This window comes from Diorhabda sublineata, chromosome 3 (assembly GCF_026230105.1).
Source record: "Diorhabda sublineata isolate icDioSubl1.1 chromosome 3, icDioSubl1.1, whole genome shotgun sequence".
NCBI lineage: Eukaryota > Metazoa > Arthropoda > Insecta > Coleoptera > Chrysomelidae > Diorhabda > Diorhabda sublineata.
The window spans coordinates 37,350,181-37,363,602 of record NC_079476.1 but is presented as its reverse complement, the minus strand read 5'-3'; the positions used below and the strand labels follow the sequence as shown (position 1 = coordinate 37,363,602).

Here is a 13,422-nt window from a genome sequence, read left to right as displayed (position 1 = left end):
GTTTTTAGTAAAAGTCTTGTATCTTTGCGTACTGTGGCAGGAAGGAGTGGTAAAACGTAGATTTACAATCTACAACCATTTGTTGTACCCAGTATAAAAACTGTGCTTTCTTTTCATTTTTCGTTTATATCGTAAATTGCCCGAAATTAATTTGAAATTGTTGACAATAAAATTTTTTCAGTCTGGCCATTACTTAATGTCAGCTAATTATTTTTTTTCATTTAGTGGACCTTAATGAATCCATCATTTGTGTTTTAGAAACTTTAGAAACAGTTTTCTCGAGAAATAAATTTAATTATAAATACAAAACTTGTTTTTAAAACAAAACAATTGGAAATGGAATACCCTTACTAGCCGCCAGGGAAACACAGAGGTGTAGGTACCAGCCGAAAACATAGTTTAGTTTCAACGTTAATAATTATACACGCCTAAAATTTTGGCACGATTCAGAAACTAATGATGACGCTCCTTCTAGCCTGAGGAATCTGGATAAAAACCATTTTTGTTTTTTGTTCCAACTTATTTGCTCCAGTTTACCCATTATTTTTATGTTTCATTCCTACTTAAATTAACGTCACGTTTTCTAATTTAGTTTAATCCAATATCAGTCGGTACATATAGCTCGTTAAGAAATTGTATTTGTACAACATTCTTATTAAGGTAAGATGTAATTTTTGTGAACTTCAGTATATGTTTTGATCATTTTGTCGTTTCAGTATTTTTAAATTTCATTTTTATTTTTGATATTTTGTAACGAATAGCCAAATAAACGTATGTATGTCCTTTTCAACAGCTGTCCTTACCGGACATTTTTCATAATTACGAATAATTTTCTATAATTTCTTTCAGCTACTTCTTTAACAATAATTGAAGATCACTGACCTCACCACCTAACCACCTTGGTCTAAACTTCTCTCATATCTAAATATTTCAACATCCTCTTTTCAAATTGAAACTTTATCCACTTCAATGTTGCTATTTGTTTAAACTGTAACATTCCAAAATGAACAGAACTTTTGAAACCACCTCTATAAAGAAAATATCTTTTTCAAGTTGTTGTCTAAGGTCGTTTTATTATGATCGCTTTCAGAAAAAAAAACAATTAACGCAACCCTTTTCTGTAGTGAAAAATCCATACAATATATACCATCATCATTAATCAAATTTTCTTCTAATCAAAAATATAATCAATAAAGTATGAGCATACTGAAATTACCACTTAGAGTTTTGTCGATAAATCCTTAAGTAGCCACTTACGTTAACAGTTATATGATAATTTGTGGGTGTAATGAAAATTTATTTAATTTGTGATGGTAACTTTGACTTTAATACGTTTTTTATAGATTTGGAAGATATTAAATTGGGTTTAGAAAACGAGAGAAACCGCTTACAGAACCAGATAAGAAATCTGGAGACTGAACAGCTACAAATCGAACATAAGGTATTTTATTTTCATATTAGTTATTCTAATTTGAAGAGCCGTAAAAAATTATTTACCGTCCCATTATTTGCATTAAATAAAATATCTCGTTTGGCTTCTCAATTTTGTATTTTAATTTGTTTTTATTATTTAACTACGTAAATTAATTGGGGGCAGAAGGGTTGTTGGAGAGAGAGACTCACGGAATGGCCCTGATATAGGAGAAATTTCCTCTGCAGGACTGAAATTGTGGTGGAATATAAGAGGGCAGTGTAGTACCGCTACAAAAAGAATAACTCGAACTACTTTTTGTCGAGGGCAATAGATTTTTTCTATTTATGTAAATGCAGGTACAGCTGCAGCTGTAGCTGTAGGAATTTAGTGATTTAGGAGCTTGCTTCATATATTAGGAATTGGAGAATTGTTAAGAAAAGAAAGATAATTGTCTGGGAGATCTAGGTTAGCAGTCCAAGCGGGGGATAAGGAACTTTCCTCTTGGCTTGTTGGCAACCGATTATCGTGAAAAAATTGTAGTGAAATACGGAAATCAGTCGAGAATTTTCAAATAAAGATTTACACGATCAGGGCTAAAAGGTTATTCCAAACATACTCAAAACGAGAGCATTTGCAAGACTTATGGACATGCCTTATCAAGACTACCTCCGTATTATTGTGTATTTAATCCTAAATGAATGGTTTGGTTAAGTTGGGTTAGGTCAGACTAGGTTCGATTAGGTTGCCAGCTTATGTGACGCGATGTTCGCTAAGAACGGTTCCACATGGGTCGGTGGAGAAGACGGTGGGTTTTTAGCTACAAGGCGTTCGGTTAGCGGACGAATCCAGAACACCTGGGACACCTTCCCAGGCGTCTTTTGAAGATTTTCCCACCCACACCAAAAAAAAGGTTCGATTAGGTTTTAGTAGGGAATATGTTACGGATAGCACTTGCAAGGCTTATCCTGCCTCCGTATTATTGAGCGTTTAATCCTAAATGAATGGTTTGAGGTACATTAAAAGAAAAACTACGCAAATATAACTATAAACCTACTTTAAGTGAGGTTATAATTGAAAACAACAAACAATGATGCATGGAAAAATAGTGTTAAAAACCGTATTTTCTAGATACGGGATCTAGTGATTTTTTTCTTCCATTTTCTAGTATAAAAATTCTGATTTAATGACAGATATTTTACCCAAACAATGAGTAACTTACAGCGTATTATGTAAAAGTCTATTTTGCATATTTTAAATAAGGTTGTTCGGTTGGTTAGATCACTCTTCTTTTCCTTGTAACTTTGTTTATGCAACTATGTAGTTATTGATTATTGAGTTTTATAATCATAGTCGAGAATTCGACGGATGCATTTAAAAAAAATGTCAATATTTAATAAAATAAACTAAATATTATTGTGTATTTATTCCTAAATGAATGGTTTGGTTAAGTTAGGTTGTTTTAGGTTAGATTAGGTTAGGCTAGGTTGCCGACGCATGTGACGCGATGTTCGCTAAGAACGGTTCCACATGCGTCGGTGGAGAAGAGGGTGGGTTTTTTAGCTGGTAGGCGCCCGGGTAACGGGTGAATCATTACGCCTGGGACACCTTCCCAGAAGACTTTTGAAGATTTTCCCACCCACAAAAAAAAGGTTAGGCTAGGTTAGGTTATGTTCGATTAGGTTCTAGTAGGGAATTTGTTACGGATAGCATATTCAAGGCTTATGGACATGCCTTATCAAGACCGCCTCCGTATTATTGAGTGTTTAATCCTAAATGAATGGTTTGGGGTACATTAAAAGAAAAACTACGAAAATATAATCATATACCTACTTTAAGTGAGGTTATAATTGAAAACAACAAACAATGATGCATGGAAAAATCGTGTTAAATATGCAAAAAAGGCAGAAAATTATGAAGTATAAAGTAAAACTAGAAATTCTATACAATTGTTACTATTTAGGTACCAATTTTCTTCGAAGAATATAAAGAAATAAGACTGTGAAGAAAGAATCATGAATAAGCGCATAAAAACTTCAATAAGCAGGATATGTTTCAAAAATATTAAATGAAAAGTATTATACATTTTAATCGTTAATGCGTTTAATCTCAAATTATTTCTGCCACAAATACTTGTCTAATCCTCGCCATTTTGAAATATAAAAATGATGGCGAATCAATTACGATTTCTCGAGAAATCAAATTTTCGTGAAATGCGAGAGAAATAAAGATTTTAGTTTAGTGTGACAAACGACAGCTCCAATCACGAGCAATGAATATAAATTACTGGTTCGTCGGCGAAGTATAATAAAAAAAATCTTTTGAATACTTGACAAATGATAGATGTTGACAAGGTTACTAAAGTAGTAGAAGGTTTGTGACAATAGACAAGTGACGTCACCGGTTCTTCACAGCTGTGAGAACGGCAGTTAGAAATATATTCGTTTGTACAGCCAAATCAGCAAAAGATAAAACAAATCCTCATATCTCGAACATAATCTTAGTGAGGTTCTGTTTGACATAAAAATAAAAACAAAACCAAAATGTAAACATAATGACGTAGCTGGTGTCTAGCAGCTGATCGTTTGTTTTCAAAAACATGCGCATGTCACAAACCTTGGGGAACCTTGGATGTTGATATTTCTAAATTGCATTCGAATAAATTATTTGTTACAGGTCCAGGGACTTCAGGAGGAGCTGCAACGTTGCCAAGCGTCAAACAGTCAGCAACAAACAGAAGAAAAAGAGTTGCAAGCCAGGTTGTTGAATGAAGTCGAAGAAAGAGAGAGGGCGCACCAAGAAGTACATCAATGTAGAAAACAAGTAAAAAAAATATATAATATCAAAAATTATATGGTAAATAATTTTGTTTTATATCTAGATTTCAGAATTAGAAAGGAGTTTAGAACACACGCGTCTTGAATTGAATAAAACGAGATCACATAGTAGTCAGTTGGAAGAACAATGGCACGCTAGAGAACAGGATCTTTTAGTGCATTTGGAAGACAGTAAATCGAAGGAAAAACGATTAGAAGATCAAAAACATAATTTAGAAGTTTGTTTGGTAGATGCTACTCAACAAATTCAAGAATTGAAGGTAAAAAATATAATAATAGTAAGATCACAAATTGTATCTGTAAAAAGGTACCATAAAAACTTAACTAGAACCCCTCAAAGAGCTGCGTTGGATAAATTTCTGTCAGTGTCTTCTTAGCGGCAGGAATGGTGTCGAAGCTTTTCCTATTATAGAAGTTGGTGCTAAATTTGGCGATGAAGGGGGATTTGGACAGACTTTTAGCATATTGATACCAATATTACAGGATGGAAACAAGGCCCATGCATTGATGATGATTGAAGGCTTGGTTTTTCTTTGAAATTTCTCTATAGAACCAAATTTCATCACAAGTGATGATTCTATATGATCATATTTGGATCAACATGAAGATGATCTTTCAATTTCACATTCCCACTGTTCAACCACTTACAAATCGACTGAAAAGTTAGTTATTTGCCTCAACATATGAGGATATGAGACATTCTAATTGGAATAGATGCAGCATAAATAATATCTGCTAAATTCACTCGCTACGTTTTTGATCACAACTCGTACTTCTAATATTTGTATGATTAATTTGAATTGAATCCAATTCACGCGTTGGTTATTTATCAAATCTGGTTTCCATCGACTTTTTCCTATGTCCTTACCTTAAAATTTCACTTGCAGGAGAGTACAGCTAATAAGTAAACATCTTCGTTTGATGTAGGTAACTGAAAAATGTTTATACCCACCATAACACTCCTGAAACGAGAGAAATTCGAAGCAGAATGTTATAAAGCTGAATACGGGAATTTTCTAGATACGGGATCTAGTGATTTTTTTCTTCCATTTTCTAGTATAAAAATTCTGATTTAATGACAGATATTTTACCCAAACAATGAGTAACTTACAGCGTATTATGTAAAAGTCTATTTTGCATATTTTAAATAAGGTTGTTCGGTCGGTTAGATCATTCTTCTTTTCCTTGTAACTTTGTTTATACAACTATGTAGTAATTGATTATTGAGTTTTATAGAGAATCATAGTCGATAAATCGACGGATGCATTTAAGAAAATGTCAATATTTAAAAGAAACTTAATTTTTATTATTAGTAATATTCTTCATGTGCCACACTATTTTTTATGGGATTAATAACTAATTTCAACTTTTTTTCGCGTAATAAAAAAATGATTGATTCATTTGTGTATAGGCTAAATTAGGCGGTGCCGAAGGTAGAGTTAGGTCATTGGAAAATCAGCTTGTTCATTTGGATTCAGCAAAAAGAGATGTCGAACAGAAACTGAGTAGTATTATATCTACACTTCGAAGAATAGCTGGTATACAGTTAGATGGATCCGTTAATATACCTTACAGGCTTTTGAGTCCGTCGAGAAGATGGAGCCCGGCTAGATGTAGGTCAATAACAATCTTAATCTTGATACGATTTGTTATATCATGATACTTTTATAGCATACGATGATGGTAGAGACGGAACAATTGATATTGATCCTGAAGTAGTTCGAAAAGGAGTGAGAAATTTAATGCAACAAGTAGCGCAAATTGAACGAGAAAGAGTAAGTACACATTTCATATTTCTGTATACATTTTACTGATTCTGCTATAGGATGACTACAAGACACAAGTACAAATCACTAAAAAGCAACTTCAAGAAGCTCAGGAAGGCATGAGTAAAGGCGATAACAAATTAACTAAAGTATTACAAAGTGTTCGAGCTTTGCAAGAAGAAAAAAGTAGTTTAGAAGCCAAATTGGGACAAAAAAATACCGAACTTCAATCGCAGGTGAGGTTAAAATATGTTTTTTTTTCATTTCGTATCGGCGTTAACGATTTTTATCTTTTCAGAATCAAGCTCTTCAAAAGAAGTCCGAAGAAGCTAAAGCGATGCGAGAGAAATTAGTCAACTTAGAACTTAGTCTGAGAAGTGGCAATGAACAAAAATTACAATATGAGGTATAAGAATTACATATCTTTTTTATCCGATATACATTCTTTACATTTTTATTTAGGATAAAATAGAAAAAATGAAAGCTGCATTAGATAGACTAGAAGCAGAAAAACGAGGACTACAAGAAGAATTGAATAGAACAGAAAATAGATCAACTAAATTGGAACTACAAAGAATGTCCGCAGAAGGAGATCTACAAAGGTTACAAATGATGTTACAAGAAAAGGATACAAATATTCAGGTGAATACTCTTAAAATAATGTCCATTATACGAAATTAAAATCTATTCAATACGTTTAGAAACTTCAAGAGAAATGTGATCGTCAAAGTCGTACAATCGCTAGTTTAGAAGAAAGATGCGTTTCACTAAAATCAACGATTGATCAAATGACTTTATCGTTAGAGAAAGTTTCAGTTAGTGAATCAGAATTAAAATCTGAACTTCAAAGTTTACAGAAAGCTTTAATGGAAGCTACTTCGGCGTCGCAAGCCGGTGCTGAACGACTGAAACAGGTGAGCATCCTCTATCGATCTAAAAAATTTGCGTAGAAATTATTGTGGCCCAGATAAATGCTGAAAACTAGAAGTTTGTAAAGTATACGCTAGGGGGCGTTAAAATTCTCAAAATCCCTAAAATTTGATCCAAGTATGCTGTAGATATAAAAAAATTAACTTAGTCTGGAGATATCCAGACTTATAGACTACTGTAGAAATAAAAATCTCCCTCATTCTACAAAAGAAATTCGCATACCTTCAGAAACATCGATGTTTCCGGATTCACAGAAAATTTGGAATGATTTGTGATATTCATACTGAACACACTATTTATTTCTAGCACTACACCAATACTCACAATTACACTGTCTGGCGCGCGTTTCGATAACCAAGTGATCGTCTTCAGAGACTGAAATGTTGGTGTAGTAGTAGTATAAACAGTGTGTTCAGTATGGAAGGTGGAATATTTGATGGTCCTCAAATACTACAATTGATGAAAAATACAGATTTTGACTGTTTCGGACAGTAAAAATTGGGAAAGTTCTGTATTGGTAGTAAAAAACTTTTAGGCAACCCTAGAGCACCAAATTATGAATAAATTGCGCAAAATATTTCGACTTTTGGTCATGAACCATCATATCGAGCGACCGTTTTCCGAATTCGATCTTGGTTGTACTTCGCTACAGGATGAATTCGTCGTCCAAAATAAGCTGTGCGTAAACTGTTATTACAAAATCGTCCTTTGGCTGTAAAAAAGATTTGCTCGCATTGGATACCGCATAATTTGACAATCGCGTCAGTTGGTGTAGAGAAATGCTGGAAACATTGAATCACAGTGCTTCAAATGACGTCTATAAGATCGTGATAGGTGTCGAATCATGGATCTATGCATATGAACCCGAAACTAAGCAATCCACTGTATTCAAGACGAGCCAAATCCAACAAAAGTTGTTTGCGCACGAAGCACTTCTAAGATGTGCCAGAAGTGTTCAAAAAAAGCAGGAAACCAATCGCAGAAGACGAATCATACTCCACCGCGACAATGCGAGCTCTCACACACAAAAATAAATTGCGAGGCAAACGTTTTTCTACGCCTAAAGAAGCGGTTGATTCTTGGAAGTACCTCAATCAAAATCAAAATCAAAATGGAAAAAATGCTTCGACATTTGGTTCAAATACGTACAAAAATGTATTTGAACCTATCTTAAAACTTAAGTAGCAACACTCTTGAATATCAAATATGAGTTATTTATGGTTTCTTAAATTGTGACTATTAATATATCCAAAATCAATCTTATAACGACAAAACCACTGTTATTTTTGAAATTAACAAGTGCTTTTTAAATTTATTACAATATTCATATAAACCGATCGTTAAAACGTTATAAATAATTCCTCAACTCTCAGTTTAGTTTTAAGTTGAGTAAAAATAATATTTCCTATGTTAGTTGCAAAAACAACTGGCCAACAGTGAAAACGAACGTCGGGTAATCACAGAACGTTTTGAATCTATTCAACAAAACCTGGCGGAGATGCGTAGAAACAACCAAGTTTTACAAGATCAAGTATCCAGATTAAATAACGAATTAGCTAATAACGAGGTCCAAAGATCTGGATTAGAATCTCAGTTGAGGCTCGCTCAATGGCCCACAGAAACCGGAGTGTGTTCTCATCACGAAGAAGAATTAAAAAATCAGTTGCATGCATTACAAAGGGAGAGGAACGATCTGAGAACTAAAATTGAATCACTCAATAATAAGGTAAGTTTTAGAACGTAATTTTCATCAACTTAATCTTGTGATTGATGTTCTATTAGATCTAGATATACTTCTGAACCTCGAAAGTTCTTTTAGACGCAAAATTTTCGTTTTGATCTACTTTTAGACCTCGAACGTGATGTCTTGAAGATGTATTAGACATTGAACGTCATCTAGTTATACTTTTAGATCGTATAACCCGATCTAGATTAGATATAGAACATAATCTAAATATTTGTACGTATTCAAAGACTGTCAATAGATGAAGAATCTGGAAATTCTGGGGAAAAAAACTTGAATCAATTATTTAAATGTACAAATTAATAAAATTTGCTGTATAATTAAACTTGAGAAGATTTAGAAACACTTTTAGATCTAGAACCATTCCTTGATCTGAATCTAGATGTCGAATCGCATTTAGAACGGGATCTTGATCTACTTCTAGACTTAGAACTTGATTTTGATCTACTTTAAGACCTCGAACGTGATTTTGATATACTTTTAGACCTAGAACATGACTTTGATCTTCTTTTCGACAATTTGAGAATGATTAGCCGCATATATCAAACAGAAGTAATGTTATATTCAAATATTTAACTCAGAAAAACATAACACATTCCCACTATTTTTAGATGGTAAAAAAGGAAAAAACAAATTGATGTTCCTTTGTTTTCATACTTTATCAGGTTCGACAACTGGAGACCGAGAATCGTTCTTTAGAAAGACAAGCTACGAAAGGAGCAACAACCATACGCAGTAAATCTTATGAGCGAGATCGACCCGAAAAGTACGAATCAGAATCGATGGTAAGTGAAAATAGAGATCTGAGACTCAGAATATCACAACTGGAAGCCGAGCTATCGGAAAAAGAAGCAGAAATTAATCGATTGAGGAATCAAAGACAAACTACTTTAGATTCTAAATTCGATAGAGCCGAAATTGAGAGATATAGAGCGGCACAACTTCAAGCAGAAAGACTTTTAGAAGCCAGAGAACAGAGTCATCGACAACAAGTTGCTAGACTAGAAAATCAGGTAATCTAATATAAAAATATCTATCGTGAATTTATTCAAGCATTTTTTATGTGGTATGTAGGAGATGAAATACATATTTTGTTACATGTACTCACGATTAATTTACACAATCACACAATTAACAGCTTTATCTAATTAAAAGATGTTAAAGTTGCTTTTCGGGAACTATAATCCGGGTTCAGATTGATCATTTATCAGCTGATTGCTGATCCTAACCCAGAGCGAGGTTTAGATTATAAGGATAATTTAACAGCTCAACCTAACCTAAAAATATGAAAGTCGCTTATACAAGGTGTATGGTAAATTTATTTAAGCATTTTTTAGGTATATAGGGGATGAAATACACATTTAGTTGCATATTTTAACGATTATTCCAGATAAGGACAGTTTCCTCTGAGAAATCTTTAGTATGAAAATTAATAAAATTAATAGATGAGATGAGAATTTTATTTAGTTGAGTTGTACGCTTAAACTCTTCTTGGTAGTGAAAATTGCAGTTAAAACTACTGAAATTTATAGAAAAAAAATTCTAAGTGAAAAAATTTTGTTCCTCAGATACTTCTCTCCGCTTACGTTATTCTTAATTTTCAGATAACTCTTCTACGCGATCAACTCAATCAAGAAATCAAACGACGACAACAGTACGTCATGAGAAGCAGCAAAGCGGGTAGGGAAATGCAACAATTGCGGCAGGCTTTAGGGGATTCTTTGCGAACGGTGTCGCAAGATCCTTCTCTCGACGCTCTTCTATTAGAGCACGAGGCGAGAAAATTAGATAACACTTTATCGAACACTGCCAGTCTGCCTCCAGCATTAGGTTTACCGTCTTCCTCGTATAGAAGGTCGACTACACCACAACCAAAGTAGGGAATAAAGTAGGTTTATAGAGATTGGTAAAATTTTGATTAGTCATTTACATAATTAATTTAATAATTATTAAATAAACCTAATTGTTAATTAACAAGTAGCGGTATCACTGCACGAAGAAAGAAAGAAAAATAATTGGGGTATTTGCCAGTGGTGCAAAATAAATTTATACTTGTGGTGTATCTTCTGGGATCATGGGACTCTCAAAAATGAATTACTGGGACAACCTTCAGAGGCTGAGACAGACAAAGACTCTGCTGGGGTACTATATCTGCTGAAGAACAACCTACGAATACTAACAGGTATCCTATCAGGGCATTGTCACCTCAATGGACACCTAAAGACAGTAGACTAAGCAGATAACGCAGTGTGCAAATGAAACCTCTATCAACATTCTCTCGAAGTATGAGACACTACGTAACTCCCGAGCACTACACCTGGAAGCGTATGAGAAATAGATTATGAAGATATCTGGCAGCTACAGCCATTCCACATTCTGAACTTTCTAAGAGAAATGGGATTACCAAATCAGAAAAGGGAATACGGGACACACATGCTAAAAACATATAGCAATTTATAACTACATCAAAATGATCAATTGAAGTTATTGTCGATAAAGTCCCCTGGTTATCTTCGAGCAAGTTGTAACCACTTTGTTCGTTCCCTTATTGCTGTAAGCACGTGAATTATGGAGGGTAGAGAGAAGGATGAGTATCTCATATGAAAGAAAACTTGAAAAAGTATATACAATAAATAAAAATTCAAAAACCTTCAAGAATGGCGCTCGTCTATCAGTTGTAGATAAATTGAAGTATGCAGACTTGGAAAATTCAATATAATAGTTCATTATTGAAGATTTCAATAACTTCAATAACAAAAGTGTGATTTGTCTAGGTCGCAATTAATATTTGGCGCTTCCTCTGATGCTAATATGGTGCTACCCATTTTGACTGATACTCTTCACATATATAGTTCTCCTTCTCACTACCATCGTTATCGCGAATAAATAGTTTTTCAGGTGATTTTACAAAGTATTAGTACGCTGAGGCACTAAACACCACCTTAAAAGACATTTTATAACAGAAAAACTTATAAACACTAAACAATGACGTCAACTGCTTATAAGCTTACTATGTACTGACGTCAGCTCACTGCCATATTGGTAATGACCATTTCAGCGGGAAGTTCAAACCGAAAATTGAAAAAACTTGATTTGAAATCTAATGATAATATAAAGAAACCTCTATATATACTCGAAATGACTAACTGCTCCGAACCGGATGAAGAATTTGTTATATTGGTGTTTTATTGGATTTGTTTGAAAAAAAAAATTACTTCAACATGATTCACAGTGACCCACCGTTGATAAATAACGGTATGAAAGTTGGAATGTGATATCAGATCTTGAATGATTTTATTTATATTGATATTAACTTATCACAAAATTCCTTCAACATACAATAGTAATTTTTTTACTCGTGAATCTCGACATTTTTTCGATGCTCTTGGTTGTGAGTCAATTTAAAACTGTGCCTCGGCGTATTTATCGTGTCTCACATGCTCTATACGCGCTTCACTTTGCGCTTTGCATGATATTCAATACTTTGAAATCAAATTCGTCAAGATGAACGTTTAAATTTGACGAAATTCAGACTCAATACAACAAGAAAAGTTTCATATTTCGAGGTTATATTTTTGACGTCACTACGTGCTCTAATTGTTTTGTTAACTTTACAGTGTCAGCTCAATATTTTTGTATTTTCTCGTTACATTTTTTTGTTTATACAAACTTTAAATTATGTATTGTAACTTTTAAATAATTAAGTTGAGGCAATTTTATGTTTTATTTATTAATAAGCATGTACTGATGTTTCATTAGTACAAATTATATGTCTTCAGGAACATAACCTAGCGATACAGCAGTCCCTAAATTAGTTAGTTCTCATTGTAATAAAGATAAAAGCAATGGAAGTTTATGCAACTTTGCAATTAAATTTTGACGTTTTTGTGAAATTTAATGAACTCTCATTATTTTGGAAAAACCAATCTGTTTTTCCTGAATACTCCACTAATATTTCATAATAATTTACTTTGAAATAATAATAACTTTGTCGTAATGACGAATTTTAAATTGTACCATCTCTATAGGAATGAATTTTTCTTTATACATTTGTATTTAAATTATTTTCAGTTTTACTCAGTTTCGTGTGATTTCTCAATAATTAAGTAGAAGTGCACCAAAGACTATTTATTTCATTCAGCCTTATTTATTTGATTCTCATTTATTACCATCAGCAGCATTTATTATCATCACTCTTTTCACTGCCATTTTATATAGTCCTACTTTTATTCAAATAAATAAAATAATATTAATGGTAAATATCATTGTCATTACCATTTCACTTAGTTGATTGTGTTAAAGTATGTAATTTCATTTTATATTTTACAAGTATACTTATTGTACTCCGTCCATTTTTTATAAATTAGTCTAGATAAATTATTGTGCTTCAAATAAATAATTTGAAAAAAATTTTATTTTTGTTTAATTTATGGGAAACTTTATTTTCTTTTTCAAACATTAGAAATTTTTAATAAAAAACTAATAATCTATGAGTCAAATAATAGAAATTCTTCTCGGTGTTAGATACATTATTTATTAATTAAGTTGTGGATACTTATAATATATACATAATCTAATATAATAACATAACAATGAAAAACAATTGATTGATTCATATAACATCCCGCACTTTCTGAGACATAAAAAGGCAGTAATCAGAAAATCGCGGACTCAGGATGAAAAGTTTCCAAATCCCAGTAAAAGTTACATCCTATGAGACGTCCTACCAAAATT

At 33.0% G+C, this 13,422-nt stretch overlaps 1 protein-coding gene across 1 annotated transcript in view; it reads left to right on the top strand.

Moving 5' to 3' along the window:
* Positions 1 to 13,098, top strand: part of LOC130441945 (rootletin) — a 68,246-nt gene extending 55,148 nt beyond the window's left edge. Inside the window, exons 17-28 of the mRNA XM_056775860.1 lie at positions 1,344 to 1,441; positions 4,088 to 4,234; positions 4,293 to 4,508; positions 5,660 to 5,861; positions 5,920 to 6,023; positions 6,074 to 6,250; positions 6,313 to 6,420; positions 6,477 to 6,656; positions 6,716 to 6,928; positions 8,359 to 8,670; positions 9,354 to 9,701; positions 10,293 to 13,098. Of these exons, the coding sequence (XP_056631838.1) occupies positions 1,344 to 1,441; positions 4,088 to 4,234; positions 4,293 to 4,508; positions 5,660 to 5,861; positions 5,920 to 6,023; positions 6,074 to 6,250; positions 6,313 to 6,420; positions 6,477 to 6,656; positions 6,716 to 6,928; positions 8,359 to 8,670; positions 9,354 to 9,701; positions 10,293 to 10,568 (2,381 nt within the window). The 3' untranslated portion in view covers positions 10,569 to 13,098. The remainder of the gene's footprint in view (positions 1 to 1,343; positions 1,442 to 4,087; positions 4,235 to 4,292; positions 4,509 to 5,659; positions 5,862 to 5,919; positions 6,024 to 6,073; positions 6,251 to 6,312; positions 6,421 to 6,476; positions 6,657 to 6,715; positions 6,929 to 8,358; positions 8,671 to 9,353; positions 9,702 to 10,292) is intronic.
* The last annotated feature ends 324 nt before the right edge of the window (positions 13,099 to 13,422 follow it).